Source organism: Alosa pseudoharengus, unplaced genomic scaffold (assembly GCF_046254945.1).
Source record: "Alosa pseudoharengus isolate Yale_2024_CS ecotype anadromous, Long Island Sound unplaced genomic scaffold, YU_APseudo_1.1 YU_APseudo_1.1_scf_10, whole genome shotgun sequence".
Lineage (NCBI taxonomy): Eukaryota > Metazoa > Chordata > Actinopteri > Clupeiformes > Clupeidae > Alosa > Alosa pseudoharengus.
This window is the reverse complement of record NW_027468565.1, coordinates 33,061,707-33,087,250: the sequence shown is the minus strand read 5'-3', so window position 1 is coordinate 33,087,250 and position 25,544 is coordinate 33,061,707. Positions and strand designations below refer to the sequence as shown.

General features: G+C 43.3%; 1 protein-coding gene across 2 annotated transcripts; it reads left to right on the top strand.

Moving 5' to 3' along the window:
• The first annotated feature begins 2,643 nt into the window (after positions 1-2,643).
• cd44b (CD44 molecule (IN blood group) b) lies at positions 2,644-21,062 on the top strand. Of its 2 annotated transcripts, none has more exons than XM_076270446.1 (8): positions 2,644-3,139; positions 14,978-15,143; positions 15,336-15,475; positions 15,586-15,648; positions 16,349-16,738; positions 18,926-18,991; positions 19,275-19,353; positions 19,536-21,062. In XM_076270446.1, the coding sequence occupies exons 1-8, from the start codon at positions 3,073-3,075 to the stop codon at positions 19,738-19,740; spliced, it is 1,176 nt and encodes a 391-aa protein (XP_076126561.1). In that variant the 5' UTR covers positions 2,644-3,072; the 3' UTR covers positions 19,741-21,062. The 2 variants fall into 2 exon arrangements, with proteins under 2 accessions (XP_076126561.1, XP_076126553.1); XM_076270438.1 differs by having other exon boundaries at positions 2,646-3,139; positions 16,346-16,738.
• The last annotated feature ends 4,482 nt before the right edge of the window (positions 21,063-25,544 follow it).

Genomic DNA, 25,544 nt, shown 5'->3' with positions numbered 1-25,544 from the left:
GTGTGTGTGTGTGTGTGTGTGTGTGTGTGTGTGTGTGTGTGTGTGTGTGTGTGTGTGTGTGTGTGTGTGTGTGTGTGTGTGTGTGTGTGTGTGTGTGTGTGTGTGTGTGTGTGTGTGTGTGTGTGTTCATGTGAATATGTATGTATGCCTGAGTGTGTGTGTGACTGCAAGCATGTGTATTTAAATGTCATTGTATGTGTATGTGTGTGTGTGTGTGTGTGTGTGTGTGTGTGTGTGTGTGTGTGTGTGTGAGTGTGTGTGTGTGTGTGTGTGTTTCTCTGTGTTTCTCTGTGTGTGTTTCAAGGTTGATCTTGGTGTGATTGTGACATCTGGCTGGGAATCGTCCCACTGCTGCCGATCCCTAGTATTCTCCTCTCATGTCCAAGATGTCCAAGGATGTAGTGGTAAAATAAGAGGTTTTTTAAACCTCGGATTTTTTAAAAAGCATTTAGAACATGTTTGATGATGGTGGAGGTTATTGTCCAATGTTTATAACAATACCAATGGTATTAAATGGCTCCTAGAGTGTTGATGAGTGTACATATTGTGAATGTGGATTAAACAGTGTGATTTTTTAATGTTAAAAGTTGCAATTGGTGAATAAACTCTTTTGAGAGGTGGATAAACTCTAATAAGAGGTAGATAAACTCTATATCTGAAATTTCAGAGGTGGATAAACTGCACTTACTTGCGTTTAGCCTCCACTACATCCCTGCTCATGTCTGTACATACCTGTCCAGACAGACAAACAGAGAGGGGGAGGGACTGAATCCTTTTGGCAGAGTAGGGCCCATCCACGGAAGAAGGAAGAAGGCTTCACCACAGCACTCTTTCCCACTGAGTGATTCAGCTGATTAGGCAACAATCATACTACCCTGGTGGTTCCTGCTGCTGGCGAAATGTGTGGAAATACAGGAACTGTGGAGCAAAATTCACTTTTTTCTTCGCCCACACACACAAAAGAGAAATCCCAAGGAAAGGGTTTTATTTTTCAAACGGATAGAAACAAACACCGGCAGCGGTGACTGTTACAGGGGCAGGTGCCTGTATGTTTCACACCTTACAGTCATTGTGTGTGTGTGTGTGTGTTTGTGTGTGTGTGTGTGTGTGTGTGTGTGTGTGTGTGTGTGTGTGTGTGTGTGTGTGTGTGTGTGTGTGTGTCTGTGTGTGTCTGTGTCTGTGTCTGTGTCTGTGTGTCTGTGTGTGTTATATTTTTATTGCCGTGTGAGACAGATATGATATGCTGCATGTTTGCTGAGAGGATGTCTGTATGATCTTTATCAACAGGGCCACGTTTTTACTGCTTACACACAGGTAATTGTGAGAGAGAGAGAGAGAGAGAGAGAGAGAGAGAGAGAGAGAGAGAGAGAGAGAGGGAGAGAGGGAGATACTGCAGAGGGAGGCAATAAAATGGCTGAAAAGTTCCTGGTATTACGTTCATCTTTAAACCAGGACATTACAACGTTTAATCAATCAGTATGAGAGTGACCTTCACCATCTCCGTTAATGTCATAGTGATGCTCATGTGACGCAAAGTGTAAGCATCACCAAGCAACATGAAACATGACACTAACATGATTAGCTTTTATTCATTTAGCAACTTTCTGTGAACCTGTGTATGAGTAATTTTTATTAACTTTGGACGTGTTTTTAAAAGTGTTTTTAAAAGTGTTTTGGTTTTGTAGCTTTACAATCCCTTGCTATCGAATGGATAATTGTTTAGTAAACAATTAACAGATCACACACAAGTCATTGTCCTCTGTTTTCCCTTCATGTAGCCAACCTCTAATTTTTATTGACTGTTGGACATAACTGTACCTTCTGGTATAGTTTTCATTTCAACTACTGATTGAACATTTATTGCACATTTTATGAAATGGTTCTTTTGTAACCAACAAGTAATAAGTGGCAGCCTTAACAATAGTGTTGTATCTGGTCTCCATGACAACGATTTACTGTAACAGGTTAAACATGTGGTCTAACATGGAATTTATAAAAACATTTCAGCTATATTTAAAACTTGAATAATTTATAAGATGATATCAAGTGACATATTGAAATATTGCTAGTCTTTGACTGCACATCTCCAAAATTATATATGATAGTAATTAGGAGGGGCAGCCATCTTGCTTTCAGTCCATTATTATTTCCCATTCTTCCCTGCTTCCATTTTCCACCCAAATTTATGAGATATTGAATAGCATTACTATTAATGAATGAGAAAGGGATAAATAGATAGAGAGAAAGAGAAAGAGAGAGCAGGGGTAAAAGCTGTGCGTATTTAGTTTGGAAAAAGACAGACACCATTACAAAAGAGCAGATGTCCCCTCAGCAACAGTTGGTATTACAGTGGAAGAGAAAAAAAGAAAGAATGAATGAATGCAAAAAGAAAAGAAAAAGACAGGGAAGGGGAAAGAGCTTTGAGGTTAAGACGAAAAGGGCCACCTTCTGAGACAGTAAAACTACGGTGACTAAAACAGTCAGACACAGAAAAGAGGAGAGAGAAAGGAGAGGAGAAGAGAGGACAGGAGAATGAGAAAGAGAGAGAGTGGAGGGAGTAAGGGGAGACTGAGGGAAGGAGGGAGGGAGGGAGGGAGGGAGGGACAGAGAGAGAGAGAGAGAGAGAGAGAGATGGGGTGGGTGGATGGAGGGAGGGTCGGTGAGGGAGAGGCAAAAGGGTGTGTACTCAAAGCACCACCCTCTTCCCCCTGTCTGCCGTGGCAGCGAGCTGTAAAGCAGTTCGCCAGTTTGCTCACTCTTTAACACACACAGAATATTAAAAAGTTGGACAAAGTCTGCTGCACTACCAGGAGCCTCTGAGACACCCAGCACCAGGAACTCACTCGTGGACGTCGGACCCTCTCTCAGACGCGCACGCACACACACACACACACACGCACATACCCTCTCTCTCTCTCTCTCTCTCTCTCTCTCTCTCTCTACCGCTCCCTCTCTCTCTCTCTCAATCTCACTCTCTCACTCACCATACCCTCTCCTGACAGAGAAGACACAGGACCCTCCAGCAGCCACCGTCTCCACAATCTCCACCTCTGCCAGTCACTACTGCCCAGGATGTGGGCTCTCTTCGTCGGGCTCACCTTTGGATTACTGGCCTCAGCCAGGTCAATCACAACTGAAGGTGAGGTGCATGTGTTTCAGTGTGTGTGTGTGTGCAAGACAGAGTGTAATCAAAGCCAGTGTGTAAAGGTTTGTTTTTGTCTTACCTCTGTCTCTCCTGTTGTTGATGGATCATGGTCACAGGTGTGTGTGTGTGTGTGTGTGTGTGTGTGTATGTAGAGAAGGGGATGTTGAGCTGTGATTAGTTGAAGTGGATTACTCAGCCACATGTGTCTGTGTGTGTGTGTGTGTAGAGGGGAGGAAGAAATACATACCGGCTGGGCAGCACGTGGTTTGGTTTATGAGACATGTATAAGCAACGTGTTTGTGTGTGTGTGTGTGTGTGTGTGTGTGTGTGTGTGAGAGAGAGTGTGAAAGGACTCAGACAGTGGCTAGCGTGCCTCAGTTAGCCCAGACAGGCGCTAGCCTCGCGCAGACAGACAGAGAGACTCAGTCAGCGCAGACACAAAGGAGTCCGTGGCGAGCGAGTGAGCGAGCGGCTAGCTAGCGGTCTGCCGGCAAGCACGCTGGAGAGAAAGAGAGAGAGAGAGAGAGAGAGAGAGAGAGAGAGAGAGAGAGGGAGGGAGAGAGAGAGAGAGCGAGACAGGACGCGTCTGTGCCTCCAGGCAGCCCTGCCGCCCGCACACTCATCATCCTTCTCCTTTAGCTTTAATATGACTTATCCGCTTAATCAGGCTGCCTCCGCGCACACGCGTGCACCGGCGACAGATGACCTCTATTTCCCGCCATGAAAAGACAATGTCACGGGCGATCTCTTTCCGTGCCTTAACTATTGTTTGGAGGGGGGTAAGAGAGTTGGGGGGGGGGGGGGGGGGGGTTGATATAAACGCGACACAAAGGAAGTGGCAATGTTCATGCTTTATTCCTCCAACCCCCCCCCCCCTCTTTTCCCGTTACTGGCATGGCTACTCTTCTGCCGTCTCTGTTTTCCACTGCTGTCTGGTTGTACTCTTTGTTTTCGGTGATATGGCACTTTCAGAGAGAAGGGGGGTGAAGGCTCTGAGCTCTGCTGCTGCCTCTGAATCTGAACAGGTCGAGAGATGCTATGCCTCTCGCCTCTGCTGTGGCTCTTTGCCAAAGACAAAGCAGTGTGTCACTGTGAATCTCTCTCTCTCTCTGTGTGTATGTGTGTGTGTATCTACGTCTGTGCCTGTAACTGACAATGGCAGTAATATCTCAAACATATTTGGTGCTGGATTTCTGCCAGGCTGAAGACGTTACACACACCTTACCATTTGCTCAAGTTCTATGTACATGCTTGTATACACATACATAGTATATATATGGTGTTGTGGATAAGTATGTGTGATTTGGTCGTTTGTATTTGAGTAATTGGCAACAGCGCTAAGCAAAGCGAGGGTGTGTGTGTTATTTCCTGTGTGAAGATACGCGCAGGTTTCTGGGACGTTGGGTGGAGTGGGTAACATTACCGGGCGGAGGTCCACACTGGGGTCAACTTCAAAAGGGGCATCTGGTTGGTGCTGTAAACAACTGGTGACACTTAGGTCCCATAAGGGTCAGGCCTCATAGGGTCAAGGGTCACAGGCACATTGTGTTCTCAAGGACCCCCATGTCCTACCTTAGGTAAACAGCTATGAAGGGCATGGATGTGTGATGGCGCTGGCATAGGCTCCTCTCGGCTGGCATTTTAATGTGTGCCGCATTGTTGCCCGATGATGAGACACACACTCGCGCTGACTCTCAGGATCATGAGACAGTGCTGTCACTGTCTGTCTGCGGCACGGAAAGCGCCAAAAACCTCGGTGGTCCGGCTACGGTTAATTTTCAACCTTTGTGGTATGTTCAACTTTCGACATGGGCTCTGTTCAAACTCACCTTGTGCACACAAACATGTTCATGTTCCAAGCACATACATGTACATAGAGTAGGGGTGGTGGAGCATTGGCAGTGCAAGCTCCCCCGTGGGTGTGTATACATGCATATGTGCAAGTGTGAATGTACAGTACATATTTGTGTGTGTGTGTCTGTGTGTGTGTGTGTGTGTGTGTGTGTGTACATGTGTGTGTATGTAAATGTGAAGGTGTGTATGTGTGTGTGTGTGTGTGTGTGTGTGTGTGTGTGTGTGTGTGTGTGTGTGTGTGTGTGTGTGCTCTCTGGTGTGTTTACTGAGGGCCCTGTCTGCTGACTACAGCCTGGCCTGGCAGTGAGGCTGAACAAGGCGCGATTGATGGGGGTCTGTGTGCAGGTATGCGTGCAGCGTGGGCCAGCTCCACGCCTCCCCCTCCCCCTGCCCCACCTGAGGAGTCGGGTTACGCGCTCAGGGAGAGAGGGGGCGGCCGGGCCGCTTACCTGCAGCCTGACAAAGAGAGGACTTGTGGGCATGCGGCTGGAGGATTGGCGGGCGCCGTCACCTGCCGTCCAAGCCCCTCGGACACGTGTTCGCCCCAGTCCACCCGCCTACCCTACCTTCCCCCTACCCAACCCCACTGCCCCCTGCCCCTCAATGCCCCACACAACATCCCCCCCCCCATGCATGCCAGTGCCTGTTCTAATATTCCACCCCCCCCCCTCCACCTCAACTCCCGCATACCCTCTTTCTCCCTTACAACCACTTCTCACACTAAGAAACACATACTTACTTTCAGATAGCAACTCTACCTTCACCTCCCTTCCTCCTCTTCATCCTCCACTTCCTCTCCTCTCTTCTGCTCTGCTCTCTATCTCTGTTTCTCAATCTAATTCTCTCTGTCTCTCTGTTTTTTCCTCTCACAGAGATGCCAATCTATGTTCTTAACTCCCCCACCCGCCCACCCACACACAAACACACACACACCACACACACACACACACACACACACACACACACACACACACACACACACACAAACACACACACACACACACACACACACACACACACACACACACACACACACACAAACACACACACACACACACACACACACACACACACACACACACACACACACACACACACACACACACACACACACACAACCCCAAACCTGAATCTTTAACAAGCGAAAGGGGCTCTCGCATTTCTGCTGGCCTGTACATCTTTGAATGCTGCTTGAAAAACTATTAATTACATGTTAAAGTATTTTTGTGAGTCCTTGGCCAGCGTGTAACCACCCACCCCACCCCACCCCACCCCACCCCACCTCCCCTCCCCTCTGCCTCTTCCTTACTCTGATATACACTGAGTCCTTTGTGGTTGTGGGAGCATGGCTCGGTAGAGTGCTGTAACATATACACAACCTTAATGCACGTGGCCAGAGGACCAATCTCCCCCCGCTCCACATGCTCTCGGTGCTGGTGACTGGGGAAACAGGAGCTGACGCTCCAGTGATTTCTCTCCCAAGAATCCTCTCTTCAGAGTGCTTCTGAGTGAAAGGAGCCGGCTGTTTATAAATGTTTTTGTGTAAATGTTTACGATAAAGGCTTTAGAGCTGTCTCATCTGATTATGTTCCCTAAACGTGTTTTTCATTATGTTTTGTCTAGTCTTGTCTTTTTTTGTTCCTTCAGAGGAACATTGAGTGTTCATATTGGACTTAAGGACTTAAGAGCAGACACAAGGGTGGGCAAAATATATCTTATGAAAATGTATGAGCTAGCAGGTCCTGATGCCAAATAATAGCGATGGAGGGAGATAAAGAGAGAAGGGGGAGAGGGGGAGAGGGTGATAGAGAGAATGGGGAGAGGGGGAGAGTCAATCTCCTTCAGGTGACTTTGCTCAGGTAAGCTCCCACAAGGAGAGCTCTCAGATTTCACCTTCTCCGCCCGTACGGCTGCACGCTTGGCCAAGGCAGCCCAGCACCTCTGGCTCTCCTGCTGGAAAACTGTATGCCGACTCAGGCCTACCCTACCCTGCATTTGGGCTATATTTTGTGGTGAAGGCTTTGCCAGATTTGGGGTTAAGAGAGTGAGACAGAGGGAGAGAGAGACAGACGGTGTGTGGGGGGGGGGCAGGGCGAAAGAGAGAGAGAGAGAGAGAAAGAGAGAGACAGAGAGAGAGAGAGAAGCTGGCCATTCCTGAGAGCAGCTGGAGGTCCTGGCATGCTCTCTGTAAGAGAGCCACCACTAACTTCACCAACTCCTTTCAACTTCTCCATGCCACAAAGGAGGCTTTAGTAGTCAGAGCTTCAGAGAACCAGGGTCCTGGACTTTGTGTAGATTCCCATGACTGCTCGTTTTGCATGTTAATGGCGACACCTTGGAGACATGTTGCGTCTAGTTTGTCTCAGATGGCCTGCTTTGATCCCTGTGGATGGTTTTAGAAGAGCCGGCAGTTGTTTTCTCTTCTCTGCTTTTTTTAAACTCTGGTTGGAGGGGGGTCACTATTTGTGTACCACTGGCATACACACTGTTTGTGTACTACTGGCATTTGAAAAGAGGTTCTAAACTCTCAGCAATAGTTTGCCCCCCTTCTAACTGCCACCAACGGTCATGGAGCCATCACTTCCCGTCACTGCAAGCACCTCCTCCTACTCCAGTCCTCACTCAGCCTGACGGTAAACAAATGGGGAAAGTACCCTTCCAGGCTCTACCTGACTTGTGTATGAGGTTAGGAAAGAGAGAGAGAGAGAGAGAGAGAGAGAGAGAGAGATCTCTCAAATCAACAAAAGAGCAACATCAGCAACATTGTTGATATAACAGATTGCACCATCGGAAATTAGAAAACCAAACCCTTGCATTAGGAAATGTCATGACACTGGGTGTCGTGACATCTAAAGTGTTCAGACCCAAAGAACCTATGCTGGTGTTTAAATGGCTGGTTTAAATAGTTCCCATTTTTCCTTTGCTGCTCACCAAGCTTTCAGGAACATTGAATTTGAGTATCTGTTTTGAGCTCTGAGGCTGCTTGAGGCAGTACCCTTCATAAACTGTGTCACGATCACACATGTGCATGGAGAAGCATCTCTCTAGTGTCAGGAAACCTGCCTCAAAAGTGTGAGCTACATCGGGCAGGAAGGGTTATTTACTAAGGGTCTCCTGGAACTAGACTGTCTGGGGTAAAATGAAAAGGTTGTCTGCCATTGTCAGTCGAGATTGTGTAGACAGTCTTGAAGAGCTCTGCTGATGCAATGTTTATAAGACATTATGAAATGGTTGACTGCTGTTGCATCAAAGCCATTGCAAATACATATTTTGAATGTTACCGAAGTCCTGGATTATTAAATCTTCACAGAACTGCTGCTGCTAACCTGTGAGAATATTTCACCCCGCCATCAATAATGCAGACAGTGGACCTAACAGTGGAGAATTTTGTGAATATGTCTTCAATAATAAAGATGAATTGGACAGCTGAATCAGCCCTTAGCACTGAGATGGGGTGGCTGTCTTTAAAGGCCCAGATTCCAATCAGAAAAAGCCAACAATTGTCCAATTTGTCATGACACTATAACTTGGTCTCTGCATCCCCCCACACAAACAAACTCATAGAAAGACTGAATGGCCCACACAGAACTTCGTTTTTAAAAGATTTGCTTAAAATAATGAGTTATGTCAAAATAAATCAGTCAATGGTTAACATTTTACTATGCCATTTTGAGCATTTCTTATACAGTAAGTTGCTTATAACTTAGTGAGATGCCATTATCTGTAATACAATGCATTACAATGCAATATTTTGACCACTGCAGCATTTTTTAGTTACATCATGAAGTCAGCACAACAGTTTGTTTTTAAAGAGACTAGTCAGTACAAGTAACAAGTCGATACAAGTCCATAATTATTCATACCCATTATACCAATATAGCTCAATGTATCATCTTTCATTTTGTAGTTATGCCATTTCCATGCAGAAGAAACTCATTGGTCAAATAAAAATATAAATCATTTTGTGGCATGGGTATAAAAATGTTGGGCTTAACTGCATGTATGTTCAGTTAAAACATCCCAAATCCCAAAATGATTCATACCTCTGGAAAATCTCAATTTAATGCTGCAACCTTTTGGCATGTGGCAGTGTCATTTTCAGTCAGAACAAACATATTGGTCAAGAGAAAATCCACATTAAATTGATATTTTCCAGGGGTGTGAATAATTTTGGGATAAACTGTATGTACTGGTATACATGTGTCAGTCTGAATCATTAGGGACTTGCTTGTTTTCTCTGACGTTCTCACACTGAGTCGTGCTCTGTGTTCCACAGCCCGCGTCGTCCTTTTCTCTTTCACAAGCTGGTGTTTGCACCTGTAACCATGGTAATCCGATGTCAACAAGCATCATAGTGACAACGGATCTCGCCTGATATCCGGTGGTGACTAAACTAAGCATCGAAATACAAATGTGTGAGAAATGTCAAAACTGTTTGCTGTAGCCAACACTGGTATCTGCTTGAAGTTTATATAATGCAATATGAAGAGGAGGCTTTGGTTGACATCTGGTCCAGCGAAGACCTCAGATGCTCTGACTACACTAGTGACTTGGCATACACACCAGAACATGGAAAAGAGTACAGCATCTCGCTTATAGATGTGTGTGTGTGTGTGCGTGCGTGCGTGCGTGCGTGTGTGTGTGTGTGTGTGTGTGTGTTTCTAGAATCACTACTCTGTTCCGGAGCTCAGGAGTCCAAAGGGACAGATGCTCTGGATCATGGGATGCGGTTGCCATGGTGACAGAAAGCAGCTCAAGGGAGCTGGTCTCCACACACTTTTATTTGTTATGACCCAGTCTCAGTGAGCATATGAAATTCATCTGGCTTGTATGTGTGTGTGGGGGAGGGGTCACAAGAAAGCCGTTTATATAGGGGTGTGTCAAAGCAGAGAGTACGCTGGTTTAGTTTCGTACCAACCACAACCAAATGCAAAAATAACACTGTGGGCGGTTGGTTCCACTGCCATTTCAGTTTGATAAGAAGTATTTCTTCAGAACTGCTGTTTCCTTTAAAATCTCTCTCTCTCATGCGGGTGTCTCACTTCTACTGTTCATCTTCAGTTAGCCACAGATACAGTAAATGTCTTTCATCAGATATTCAAAATAGCAGAAAGGAGTTGCTGTCTACAGCAAACAGGCTGTCTAACTCTAAAGCATGGAATGTTATGTCTGTCTGTCTGGTCGCATATCTCTCATACTCATTTGTTTGACCTCTCACTTGGTGGGTGTATGACTGGGGACCCAAGTGATGTAAAAAGTCAAAGACATACTGTAATATAAGCCCAAATGTTTTATTGTCAAAGTTTTTATTATGTTACGTTTTATAGTTTTTGTTAAATACTGTATGTTTTATTGTCCCAGTTGTCAGAGTAAGCACTTATTGCTGCAGAATGTTTAATCATTGTGTTTAGGCATCTGAATATATTTGGTGATTATTGACACCAGGGAAGGGCTCTTTTAGGATGTGGTATGACTTCTTGGTACAAAACTAGATGTGGTGGGACTTCCCTCCATGAGATCAGTTAAAGGTTATCTTATGTGTACCTGCCTGTGAGCTCATTGTTTGTGCTTGTTAAGCAAATACTGTGACTCAAGCCATGTAGAAAACAGCAGAGGACTGTCCAGGGAATGGCCAGTTGGGCAGAAAATTTAGGCTAACCGCTAGTGTCATGGCCATGAAATCTAAGCAGGTTGGCTGTAAAAACAACCATCTGGACTACAGCAGCTAACATACCAATCATGTATGACTAAGATGTGCTATTTGCCATGAACAGAAGGGTGATGCATCACTTTTTCTCTCTTTCTGTCTGTTTTCTATAAAGGAAATATCAGTTTCTGTTTGAGAAATAAAAAATAGAAGTAGCCTATAATAGAAGACTTGAAATAAGTAGACATTTATTGTCCATTACAAAGATTAAATAGCAAAATTAATAGATTAACATTCTGGTTGTGAAAAACTCAGGCCTCAGCTCAGAACTGACAGAAACCAGTGTGATTTGAGATTGCATGGAATGTCTCATTATCAATGCACTGAAGGATTGTAACAAGTTCTCCTTACAAGTGATTGCCAAGTATCTAAACATTTTAACTTATAAGCAAATTGATGCTGTTTTGATGACAAAGGGGGGGGGGGGGGGATATTTGGATATTTGGGGGCACCAAATATACTCATGTCAATATGTTACGAAATCATCCTCAGATTACTTAGTGTTTGCACTGCATCACATTGCAGTTTATTTTCACAAGAGCCTTCAACACATATCTACAGCTTTACTGTATATATAAAGCCCTTACCACTGAGTAGATGAGGGTGCTTTTCTCTGACTAGTTATCAGTATTCCCCATCACAAGTGAAGGGAATGAGGCACTACTGTATGTAAAGTGTAGGCCAAAGGGCAGCTGGCCAATTCAAGTTTCTGACCCGCATAGAGGCTCTAAATGTTTACCGCACATTACGCAAGCAGCGGTGTGTGTACGTGTGTGTGTGTGTGTGTGTGCGTGTGTGTGTGTATGTGTGTGTGTGTGTGTGTGTGTGTGTGTGTGTGTGTGTGTGTGTGTGAAAGAGAGAGAGAGAGAGAGAGAGAGAGAGAGTTCTATGTGCTACGGGTGCTAACCAAGCTACTATATCTGTGCAGAGTTCAGGACACACTGTTCTCGTGGGCTGGGCGACATGCAATCTCACCTGTGTGACTGAGCATGCAGAGGCACATGTAATATATTCCTTTCACATACTGTATATGCAGTAAACTACTGGGTAACACTTTGACTGACATAAGAGTGACATGACACTGTCATGACACATGAACCCTAACCCTAACCCTAACCCTAACCCTAATCCTAATCCTAACCCTAACTTGTTATGACAAAAACCGAATGTCACTTAATAACAGAAGCGTTATGTCATGTTATGTTACGTTTATGACATGTTTATGACACTTTCATGACAGTGTCATGTCACTCTTATGTCGATACTGTCAAGTAAAGTGTAACCAACTATTTTCTTTTTATGAAATACGTATCATGCATTAAAGGCAGGGTAAGTGATGCTAAGCAATTCAAAAAATGTTTCTTCACAATCTGCTAGCTCTCCATTACCTAAGAACACTGTGAAAAAATGGTCTTCTACCTGGTTCCATGATATGGAAACAACTTGGGGCACCCTGTCCTCTAAACAATAACAGAACACTGTGTGGAGTTTCTTGGGGAGCACTAAAGGGATGAGTGAGCTACCTCTCTGGTGTGTTTTGTTTGGTCCTTGGTTCAAATACAAACGCAACCTCCAGCATCGCTTACCCTATTTTTACTGTAACCACTGTCCTGAATGAGGAACAATGCTAATAAATGTGTTGATAAAGATAGATAGATAGATAGATAGATAGATAGATAGATAGATAGATAGATACTTTATTGATCCCCAGGGGAAATTCAAGGTCTCAGCAGCATACAGACAACACATACATATTTTTAACAGCAGAAAAAGTAATTAAAGTATATAATATAAAAACACAACTAAGCAATAAGGACAGTAGAAGATAAAGAATATACTAAATATACTAAAATACAAATTATACTAACTAACACTTAATCTAAATCAATTCTAAAAACAGTATCCACATAGTGGTGATTAATCAATCAGAGGTGCTTGCAATGACTGAGGCAGGGACTGAGCCTGTGATTCTCTGTGCATAGTAAGGTAAGGTAAGGTGCTCTGTGTGAATGAGTGTCATGGTGATAGTGCAATGGTGATAGTGGTCATGGTGATAGTGCAAATGAGTAAGTCCAACAGTGCAACAATGCAGAAATAAAGTCTATATATCTATATATTTAACTATTTTAAGAAGGTATAAGTGTGGCCCCAGTTCGGCTGTGGCATGGAGGGAGGGGTTATGCATATGCTGATGTGCTAATAGAGCATGTAAACAGTGAGGCAGAAAGACAGTGGTAAAAGTGGCTAGTGGACAGACAGTATCCAAACATGGAGGGGGTGAAGAGGCAGACAGACTATGCAGAGAAGTCTATCTCTCCTCTTCCCTTAAGTGAAGCATTGAACAGTTCAATGGCCCTGGGGACAAATTACTTTCTCAGTCTGTCTGTTGTGCAAGGCAGTGAGCGAAGTCTCCAGCTGATCAGGCTCTTCTGCTTAACAATAGTGCTGTGGAGTGGGTAACACTCATTGTCCAAGATGTTGATCAGTTTGTTCAGGGTCCTTTTGTCAGATAGTGAAGTGATGCACTCCAGTTCAGCTCTCACTACAGAGCCAGCTTTCCTTACCAGCCTGTCAATTCGCCCCACATCCTTCTTCCTTGTGCTTCCTCCCCAGCATATTACTGCATAGAAGAGAACGCTGGCAACAACAGACTGGTAGAACATCCTGAGGAGCTTGCTGCACACATTGAAGGACTGCAGCCTCCTCAGGAAGTACAGCCTGCTCTGCCCTTTCTTGTAGAGTGCATCAGTGTTGGCTGACCAGTCCAGTTTATTGTCCAGGTGGAGACCCATATACTTGTAGGTGCTTACCACCTCCACATTGACCCCATCAATGTGGACTGGTAGCAGAGTGGGCTTAGACCTGCGGAAATCCACCACCATCTCCTTGGTCTTTGAAGTGTTGAGTTGAAGATGATTGAGTTTGCACCATTGCACAAAGTCCTCCACCAGGCTCCTGTACTCCTCCTCCTGCCCGTTCCTGATACACCCCACAATTGCAGTATCATCAGAAAACTTCTGCATGTGGCATGACTCAGTGTTGTCAGATGTGTACAGGGTGAACAGGACTGGAGAGAGCACAGTTTCCTGTGGCGCTCCGGTGCTGCTGATCACAGTGTCAGAGAGACAGTTCTTCAGTCTGACGAACTGTGGTCGCTCGGTCAGGTAATCTGTAATCCAGTTTACCAGGTGAGCGTCCACACCCATCTGCAAGAGCTTGTCTCCCAATCTGAGGGGTTGGATGGTGTTAAAAGCACTTGAGAAATCAAAGAACATGATTCTCACAGCACTTTTCCCCTTGTCTAGGTGGGAATGTGTCCTGTGTAGAAGATAAGTGATGGCATCGTCCACGCCCACTTTCTCCTGGTATGCAAACTGTAACGGGTCTAGTGCATGGCGTACCTGGGGTCTGAGCATACTTAAGACCAATCGCTCCATTGTCTTCATCACATGTGATGTAAGAGCGACAGGTCTGTAGTCATTAAGCTCACTAGGGTGTGGCTTCTTAGGGACAGGGGTGAGACATGATGTCTTCCACAGTGTTGTAACTTGTCCAAGGCGTAGGCTCAAATTGAAGATGTGCTTCTTTAGTTGGGCTGTCACTTGATCTGTTGTAATGGTGTAATATACAGTATAGATGGGACAATTCAGGATAACACTGTACAGCAACAATGGTGCTGTCCACACTGTCAGAACGTATCAGTGTTGCATGGAAGAGATGCAATGCATGGCTTCTGAACAAAATGGCCGATGTCATGATTCGGTTTTGTTTTTGTTTTGTCCTAGTTAATGAATTATTTATTTTTTTATTTATTATGTAAGGTTTATTTAGACATGGACAGTGAACATTAATGAACATAAAAATGTAAATGCGCCAGACTTAGCCAAAATGGCTATTTTGCATCTGTTGTCCATGTTGTTAACAGGCCAGATGCACCTATAAGGAGCTCTATACACTGTAGACACATTGTAGACCTAAAAGATAAAAAGTCACTTTACACATAAGCCTAAACTCACTTGTTTTCCTGGAACTAGAAAGTGTGCTGTCGAAAGACACTTCCAAGTAATACCCCTCTCAGAGTCATACTTGTCATACTTGTTGCCAGTCTGCTGTGAGATTTTGTGACTTTGTGTGAATGTGACAAGTAATAACAACTTGAGAGGCAGACATTATCTCTTTTATTGTGGTTTATCTAAATCATTACAATCTCTCTGTCCCTCTTTCTTACTCTCCCTCTTTCTCTCTCTCTCCTCCCTCTTTCTAACTTTCAGTTAAGTCTCGAAGTTGCAGTTATCATGGTGTGTTCCACGTGGAAGGCCCTGATCGCTACAATCTTACATATGGCGATGCAGAGTCCCTGTGCCTGTCCCTGGGCACCACACTGGCAACAGAGGAGCAGGTCCGGAATGCTTACAACAACAACATGGAGACCTGTAGGTGAGGAACTCTGATTGGACATTGCATCAAAAGATCCAGGATATTCTATTCTATTCTATTCTATTCTATTCTATGAACTAAATTAAGAAGCAAATTTGCAGTCAGCCAGCCAGACGGACGGATGAACAGACAGACAGACAGACAGACAGACAGACACCGTAAAGGATAATGAAACAGGATGTTGTCTTTCAGGTATGGGTGGACTGCTAATATGAGCATTAGCATTCTGCGACAAAAACCACATGAAAAATGCTACTTGAACCAGACTGGCATCGGAATCAAGCCTGCAAATTCAAGCGACCTTAGCGATGCTTACTGTTATAATGAAACAGGTATGATAAATTCATTTTCATTTTTGTTATAACTCTCATTTTTGGTTTAACTGAGAAAAACAATCTTGCTGATTATGTGCCAATTTTGTTCTGTTTCCTCTGGTCAAAAGATTCAACTGGGGAGAACTGTGAAAAAGCCATCAACCCTTTGTCTACAAAACCTGACAGCAGTGGTAAGATCTCTCAGCATCATTAGAACTTGCCTTGTAGGTCAGTTCCGTGTCAGTTCCAAAAAGATGCATTAGTTCAATTTGGGAACATTCAGAAAACATCACCTCTCTAATTCAATTAAAACTGTGTAGAACACATTCTATATGTGATATTTTATTTATATTTGTAGAAATGTAATTTTGGCTATAGTTAAAATGGATTTTAGAATGGCAGGGGCAGCCGTGGCCTACTGGTTAGCGCTTGTAACCGGAGGGTTGCCGGTTCGAACCCCGACCAGTAGGAAGCGGCTGAAGTGCCCTTGAGCAAGGCACCTAACCCCTCACTGCTCCTTGAGCGCCGCTGTTGTAGCAGGCAGCTCACTGCGCCGGGATTAGTGTGTGCTTCACCTCACTGTGTGCTGAGTGTGTTTCACTAATTCACGGATTGGGATAAATGCAGAGACCAAATTTCCCTCAAGGGATCAAAAGATACTTATACTTATATTTATACTTATATTTACAGATATCTTTAAAGTAGAAAATAGGAAGGTACAATCCAATATTACTTCTGGGCTATACCTAGGCTATTCCAATGCTATAGAGACAGGTGGAGAATGTAACCAAAGACGGTTGCTAAAGTAAAAAGACAATCTTTGATGTAACTGCATCTCAGAAGGTCTCTTTTGGACCTTTGTAACAGTGCTTACTCTTTCTGCTGCAGAAGCTGCTGCCACCGAGACACCTTCCTCTGGAGAGATCACAGACAGCCCAGATACCACAGCTGAGCCCATGTTAGAACCGGATCTGGTCCCGGTCAACGCGATCACTGACACTGTGGAACCAGAAGAGCACAACGAGACCACCACACTGGGAGACATGGGGGAGGAGCCCACGTATGCGTCCGACCTTAGCATGGAGGAGGGTGTGATCAGCGAGAGGGGGTTCAACACAACACCAGTGACCCCAGAAGAGGACCAGAGAAACAGCCCGACGGGAAAGACCACCATCTTGTTTCAGGACGACACTACGGGATCAGGGATCCTGCCCCCCGACGGCCCAGAGATATCTACCAATACGATGACGATGAAATCAACAGCCCAGCCCAGCAACACAGGTTAGCGGTTAGCTTCAGGAAGCTTTCTCCACCGCCTCATCCAGATCTGAGATATTAATGTCCTTGGGCTTGGGTGGTTGGGCCTCATATACAATACCTACCCATTACCACACATCATGTCACTGTTACCCAGTGATGCCAGTAACGCGTTACTTAGTAAGTTAGTCTATTTTGACCACTTTTTTCGGTAACGAGTAATCTAACGCGCTACTATTTACAAACCAGTAATCAGATTCAAGTTACTTATCTAAGTTACTGTGCGTTACTATTTTTGTAATTTTCCTTCGTAAAAAGATATATTCTTTGCTTTCTTCTTGTCTTGGGGATTAATGTCATGTACAGTAGGCTAGGCTATGCTCAAGTTTTCAGCATGAGGACAATTCACGTGTAAAACCACGCAGCGACACAAACGTAAACAACAATGGAGGGAGAGAGAGAGATGCACATTTCATCAGTCATTACTTTGAGTTTGTGTCAGCTAAACCTGACAACATTAAGGTACATTATACTGTGCTGGCGACAAAGTGCTGTCTAGCTAGACATCCCAAGTCTCCCACATATTGATAGCGCCTTCCTGACGCCCGCAAATTACATAAAATCTCCCGGTACCTAGAGCGAACAAGAGCACGCAAGCCAGACCGGACTTCAAATCGCGTGTGCATATGAGTTTAACGCGCACACAACGGAGAGGGAGAGAGGAGTGTTGTGTTTGTGCCTGAAGCGCATCCAAGACAAAGCATCCTGGTCTGTTTTTGCTAAATCAACCAATCAGTTTTTAGTGTAAGTGTGCTTAAATATCTCTTTTCTCATAAACTTAATTAATCAGTTCAATCAGTGCATCTAGGAACAGGAGCGTCATGGCAGCGTCAGTGCCCCTCAAAAAGGAAGATTTAAGACCCATTTCACATCAGACACAAAAGTATACCCAATTGTCTCATAAGATTAAAATATAATGATAGTCTTGCACACTGCACTGTTTGTAACAGCGACTTTAGCATTGCTCACGGCGGGTTAAATTATTGCAAAAGACTTGTTGAGGTGAGTTTAACAAGTGTAATTTCATTTGCATATTACTCAGGCCTATACATGATGGCTAGTTGCCAAGGCTACATGAAAAAAAAAATCTACAAACAAATCTACATATTTTACTATAACAATTTCTATCAATAGGCCTTCCTTATTTGGTGTACTTAGACATTATTGAACAAACATCTGAATTTCAGTATCTAAGTACTGTAGGTTATGGGATGTCTGCTATACATTGCTGACATTACTGTTAAAATGCACTTCCAGTATAGTGAGTATTGGAAAAACCGGTTATCATTTTTATGTTAAGGCGGTGGGGGTGTTGTTGGCAGCTGCTGAAAATAACTAATAAAGTAACTTGTAATCTAACTTAGTTACTTTTAAAATCAAGTAATCAGTAAAGTAACTAAGTTACTTTTTAAAGGAGTAATCAGTAATCCGTAATTAGATTACTTTTTCAAGGTAACTGTGGCAACACTGCTGTTACCACACAGCTGGCACATAAACATAAAGTTTTTTTTTTTTTTTTTTTTTTTTGCTGATGTCAACAGTGAAGAAACATATTTTTGGGCCCACAATTCTGGATATGACTGTCTTTTCCTCTTTCTTTCTCTTTCACAGTCACACACTCACAGACACACACACACACACACACACACACACACACACACACAGAGAGAGACAAACTGTTAAGTAGTTGTCCTGTGCAGGGTTTCAGTAATTCTCATTTAACAGTCAGAGTGTCATGTCCTTGCTCGCTGCATTTTACATGTACAGCACAACACATCAGGATTCTGTGGGAGAGCAGCCACACGGGCCTATACCCATAAGTACAAGTGGTCTGCCAAACAGCGCCCCCTGGTGTTTCATTATATAACGTTCAGACTGGCGCTCACACCTACATGCACTGCTTTGTCCATTTATAGTGACAGAGATTAGACTAAATTCCATACAGTTATTGACTATTAGTGTGTGTGTGTGTGTGTGTGCGCGCGCGCGCACATTTGTGTTCAGAAGTGTGCATGTGTGTGTGCATGTGTGCATGTGTGTGTGTGTGTGTGTGGGTGTGTGTTTGTTTGTGTTTGCATGCGTGTGTGTGTGTAAGTCCACATACAGTAACCTAACAGTACATTACTGGACTCTGTTCTGTGATCGCTCCAGATATCCCGGAAGCGAATGTGGATGAACTGGGGCAAACTGACAAGCAGGAGGAAAAGGAGGGCAATGGTGAGCATATCCACCATTCATCCGTATATCACTCCTTCATCTGATGAATTATTACATTATAGTGGTACAGTGCTTAGATTTATTTAAAAATTAAATTGCATATTGAGAGTTAATTGATATGTTTAGCTTACAAAATGTTTCAGGATTTTCATTATGTTTATATCTCTCAGTAGTGCTGCCATATTTTATGCCCGTCGTCATATCTGCATATCTGCATTATCTTCAATGCATATTGGATTTGTGGCCCTTTATAATCTGCCCTCTCCTCTATCCCCAATAACAGATTGGTTGGTCATTATTGGAGTGCTGGTGGCACTTGCAGCAGTTGTTCTTGTTTGTGCCGCTGTTGTAACAAGGAAAAGGTGAGTTGTTTGACAAATTATTTGCCATGTAATGCTGTAATGCTTAATCAGTCCACAACCAAATTAATTTGGGGCAATATTAGCGTGGCGAAGGCAAAATAAATAAATAAATAAATAAAATAACTGTCAAGAACTGTAACATGATGAATAACCCCCCGCCCCCCCCCCGGTCTCCGTTGCAGATGGTGTGGAAAGCACCAGACGCTTAACATCAGCAAGAACGGCGGCAGCGAGGGCAACGGGTCAGCGGCGGCGGTGGTCGGCTCCCGCGCCGAGGAGCGCGAGCAGGAGATGGTGACGCTCATGAACAAGGAGAAGATCCAAGAGAACGGCAACGCAGAGGAGTTCACCGCCATCACCATGGAGGGCTCCTCGGAGAAGCCGTGAAGAGAAGGGGCCAGGCAGAGCCCTGTGGGCGAGCCAGAGAGAAAGAGAAAGAGAAAGAGAGTATGTGTGTGTGTGTGTGTGTGTGTGTGTGTGTGTGTGTGTGTGTGTGTGTGAGAGAGAGAGAGTGTGAGCGGTAACAGCAGCTAGAAGGCAGGGGACATGTGCTGAGAGTGAGTGTGGAGGAGCAGAGAGATGAACAGAGCGACAGCCTGAAACTGAAATCTGAGGCTGCCCAACAGCTTGTGAGGATTTTGCTTGAATACACACACACTTTGTGTATTTGTCTCTGTATGTGTATATGTGTGTGTGTGTGTGTGTGTGTGTGTGTGTGTGTGTGCGTGTGCGTGTGCGTGTGCGCGCGATTGTATGAATATAGATGAAGAGAGATATAGTGAGAGTGTGAATGCATGTTTATGTGTATGCATACATATATGTATTTGTATGTGTATGTGTGTATGAGTATTGGGGGGTATTTGTATGTGTATGTGTGTATGAGTATTGGGGTGTATTTGTATGTGTATGTGTGAGTATTTGGGAGGGATGGGCAGTGTATAGATCATAATGTTAGGGTCAGTCAGTCTATTTCTTACTGAAAAAAGAGAAAACAAAACAAGACAGTGGGAATTGAAATGTTACATCGAAGCATGGACATATTTGTCCTTTCTATAAGTGAGAGGTTCTATATATGGTCCTTTCTATAAGTGAGAGGTTCACTGTGGATTCTCCCATGGTTTTATGTCCCCCATCACTGAAGTGGAGACCCAATTTATCATAGAGTTCACTGATATATATTATCTCTGAACTCACTGATTCACACCAAACTGTGTTGCAAGCAACATTCAGTTGGGTGGGCAGGTCAGTCAGAGGTCAGGTAGGAGGGATGATGTATTTGGGGCTGGGGTGTGTATGGAACATGCAGGGTGGAGGGAGGGGGGTATAAATGATAATCAAGTTAAAGATATTGTTTCAAAGCTGTACATAGGGCGCTCAGAGCAATGGTTTTTAATAAGCTTGGCCTTAGGATGTTTCAGGTTAGGAATAGAGACAGAACAGGCAATACTGTGGCGAGGGGACAATGATGGCTGAATAATAATTCAGGATTTCTAAAAGTTTTTATTTTTTTTGTTTTGTTTTTCCTGCTGAAACAGTTTGAAAATGGACAGAGCAGTCCACAGGAAATTGTTTGAGTGTTTTCTGTTTTCAGTGTATTTCAATTGTTATTTCTTTCCATTAACATATTGTGTATGTTTCATATTGTTTCCTGTGGATTTGGGATTTTTATGTTTTAGATCAAGACAACAAGACGTCACTATTTTAATTTATGATTTTTGGCTGGTTGTTTGTGTATACTATATTCTCATTAGTTTAGCGTGCATCAGCAGACCCAACTCAGAAGTCAATCCTTTTTTTTATTATTAAATAAGACTTTTGCACCTTTGAAATTAATATTTAACCAGCGGTCATTGGGCAGATTGTGATCATATTCAGTACAATATCCAGACACTTATCATCTTTTACGTAAATGCAATTTTCTCAGAGGCAATGACAAAGACTTTATTTGCTCAAAACTTTGAATAGTTTGATAGTATTCTGACACACACACCCATACAAACACACACACAACACACAATGATCAAAGCAATCTATAAAAGAATGACTAATTAAATATGTGTTATTAAACCACATAAGGGGCTGGACATGGAATCCCCTGAACGCTGAAAAGGGGAGACACGTTCAGAATGATATTCATTCATATCACTCCATTTGTCAGGGTGCTTGACTCAACTGTATCCCTTCCTGTTTGTAATGCTGTCGCCTTTGATTGATTCTGAAGACAAAATAGCAAAATGTATTAGCATAGGAGTATGTTATGAGTGTGTAACAAAGACTTAACCAACGATCATGGCTAGAAATAGGCTTGTGAAGTCCTGGGCTGAAATAAAAAAAAAAAAAATGTCTAGTAAAACATGAAATGATGTCGCTGCTGGTCTTCTGAGGGGGAGGAAGAACAGAGTGCAGTGGAGAGACGGGGGGAGCAGAGGCGGAGGGGGTCCACATGCAGTCAGACAGAACATGGTTGCCATGGAATCCAAATGATGATGAAGGCAGATATTTTTTTTCCTTGGACTGCTGGCAAAAGAGACAATAGAGACGGCCATCTTGAAAATTGAAGGTTTGGAGCATGGTTGTGCATTGTGACAACATTTGTGACATACTGCTTTATGCTATAGTGGACAAATAAAACAAACATGAATCAAAAACACGATCTACTAATATCTTACAAATAAGGGGTAAACAAAAGAATGTAGGAATGTAAGAGTTTGTTATCTATGTACATGATGGGAACTCTGGAGAATTTAGAAGCTATCATTCACAGTAGATCTTGCATAAGCACTGAACGGAATATAGTTATAGTGCAAGGATCTACCATTTTATCAAAAATTGGTGTTCAGGTGCCTATTATTTGTCCTACAGACAGGACAGGAAGGGCTGTGCCAGCTAAGCCCAGTCCATAGAACAAGCAGTCTCTCTTTCCACTCCATATGTACAGTATGTGTGCGTTGGGTTGGTGCATGTGTATATGCCACTTGCAACAACATTAGTTGCTTTGATGTGAGTGAGGGGATAAATTATTATCATTCAATTGAGAAAAAATGGCACAATCAGATACTCTACATCACATATTTCTCTTTCATGATGATCTAGAACATTCCACCTACTGAGTTTCATCTGAACAATGTGATCTCACAGCACTGACGCTGCATGCTGAAATAGACAAGACGTGCTCATGTGTGTGCCAGGTGAGAGCTTTGTGCATGATGACAGAGATGTCTCTGGTAAAGAACAGAACAGAAGCGAACAGACTTAGTTGAATCAACATTTATTAGTTATCATAGTTGTATGTACACCAGTGGTACAACACATACTGATATGTATGAACATGGAATTTTATACCACAGGTCTGGTAAAGAAAAAAAAAACTGTAGTTGTTTCTTTTTTTAATTATTATATTGTGTTTGTTTACACATTTATTTTCTACTCTGTCCCAACCCAGTCATTTTCAACATGGATGAAAATTATGAGAGTGGCTTCACACAGAGGACTTGTATCGGAGGGGAGGTCTGCACAGGACATATAGATGGTCGAGGTCAGGCAGGTTAGCAGGCAAACTCAACGGGTCAAACAGCATGTCCCTAATTGGTTTTCTTACTGGCCCTTGTTTTTGGTCATATGCCCTAAAATTCCAATTGTCTTTTAACGGTGTGAAGCTCTGTTTTCGGCCTGACCCTGGTGAGAACTGGCAGATACCAAAACACGTGGGGTGGCAGAAGGGGAATTTTAGAACTGCTGACTTTTTGTGTTCCTGTAAAAGTTTACATGCTCTTTGATCGACTCTAGGTCAACTCTTCGCAAGAATATCTCCATCCTGCTTAAATGTTAGGCCCGAAGAGTAGCTGAGTATGTGTGACAGTTCATGCTTGCGGAAAAAAACAAACAAGCATGCCCTTATGATTTGAACTGCTGACACATTGTGGGGTGATTTTTAGGCCTACTTGTTATCTACCATAGTGAGCTGCACTCTGTGAATTCTTTAGGAGATGGGCTCACAGTTTGACAAGCTCTTCTCAGTGGTTCTGGTTAGTATTTACTCAGAACGGACAACAGTAGTGACGTTTTTTTATTTCTGTTTTATGTACACAGCGTATAAATTTTAATCTTCGACATCTGTGCTTATGAGCTGGCACATAACAGGATAATAACCACATTCCACAAGTGAAGTAAGATCACTCCAAATGGACAACAAGTGCAACTGTACTATGCAATGTGTTTTCTGTCTTCCAATTGGTTTAGTTTTTTGATTGAGTCATGCCCGAATTCCAGAACATTCTGCATTGAAATTCAACAGAGCAAGTCATATATATATTTATGTACAATGAAAATGAATGCACACACAACATTTTATCTTCAAGGGACCAAACATTCAAAACATTCATTAGATACAAAAAAGATATTTATATATTGGATATGTAACAGCTAAGTGAAACATCTAGGAACAGAGATGTAAAATGAAATAAAACAAAAACAGGTGTTTATTACACTTTCTGATCTATACACTTCTGATCTATTTATTTCAATTTTCTGAAGAACATACAAGATATATATTCCTATAGGATTACAAAAAATGTCACATCAATTATAAACTATTTCTACATGTCCCCTCGCCGAAAAATAAAATCAGTTACCTACAATATGTACACAAAGTGCAAGGAGGCACTTCAATTCCATGCTTCTCAGAAAACTGGTCCAAAAAGAGAACAGAACGAAAAAAAGGTCCATGCATCTACACTGGTGAGATCATCTTAGTGGCCTATTGCGTCGCCCCGGTTTGTCAATAAACACACAGGGCTTGTGTGAGCGTTATACAGGCCCTCGTCTAAATGGCGGCTGCTGTTAGCACGCTCATATTCACACTCACGAGACTTGCGTCCACTAAGGGTGCCGTAAAGATCTGGTGGTCACTTGGTTACCGGTACAGTATCTACACGGCAAGAACGCCCAGGAATACGTGTGGATAATTGTGCCTCCCGAGCCCTCCTTGAGAGAGGCTCAGAGAGTGAGGGGAGCACTGGAGAGGGGAGGGTGACAACACTCCCCGACTCCTCAAAGACAGAGTTAGACTTTAGGCTACTACTGTTAAAAGTGTGATCTAGAGATGCCTCGACCATACAGTGGTTAAACAATTTCAAGGCAAGGTCGTCACAGAGCAGAGACGAACAAGGACGAGTGAGCGCAGAGAAAAACGAAATGAAACGAACATAAAAAACATAGGCTACACAGAACATCAAACCAAATCCGTACCTTGAGAATGTTCAGATAAGTCTCCTGCGCACCATTCAAATTTACCCAGTGTTATTATATAGCAGTATGTGTGCGTATGTATGTATGTCAAATCTTTCACCATTTGGTTCCTTGAGAGGGAAAGACTTTTCCGTGGCAAGAGCTTGAGTTGACAGCTCAGCCGATTTGGGCTCCCTGATCTGGCCGACGCTGACGTGAGTGTAGCCGGTATGCTGCAGCATTGTGGGGCGGTGAGAACAGTCGAGGAATGAAGTTCAAGGCTCAAGAATTTGAGGATAGATACCCTCATGGAGAATCTGTACGGTGCGTGTAAAAATGGCCTCTTTCACTTGAGGTGTATATTTTTTGAGTCAGCTCAATATTTGTGCGATATTAATTGGTTCTGTGCAACTATACAGCAGCTCTAGCAGACGGTTATTTTCAAGTCTAACCTTTGTGTGCTTTAAAAGGAAAAGATATCAAGGAAATGATAGTGGAATGCTACCCTTGACAAGACCCTGTCCTGTGTGCTTTTCATATCTCCATTTTAAAAAGTTGAGTTGTCTTTTTTTCCCTTACAATATATTTAGTTAAATAAATGTTTAATGGTCTGTAAACAGTCAATATATTAAATGTCATGTAAGCTGCATTACATATGCATGAATATATAAAGGCAATAGGCATTTTGGCAATTGTAAGACTGAATAAACAGCTGGTGAGAGCAGCACATCTGTGGGTTTCAGAGTGTAGGTATTCCTCACCACCAGCTGGAGCTCAGGATCCTCTGGGATCGTGTTTATGGTCTAAACAATTTTGGCTCAGAGATTTATGTTTTGTTTGGAGCACACATTGTTTCTCTGCCCAGCATGTCAGTGGGAGAAAAAAAGAACATTGAAGATGTCACTTTTTGAGGTTACAGAACAATACTGTGTGCCCTCTGCGACCTTCACAAAACCAGCAACTAA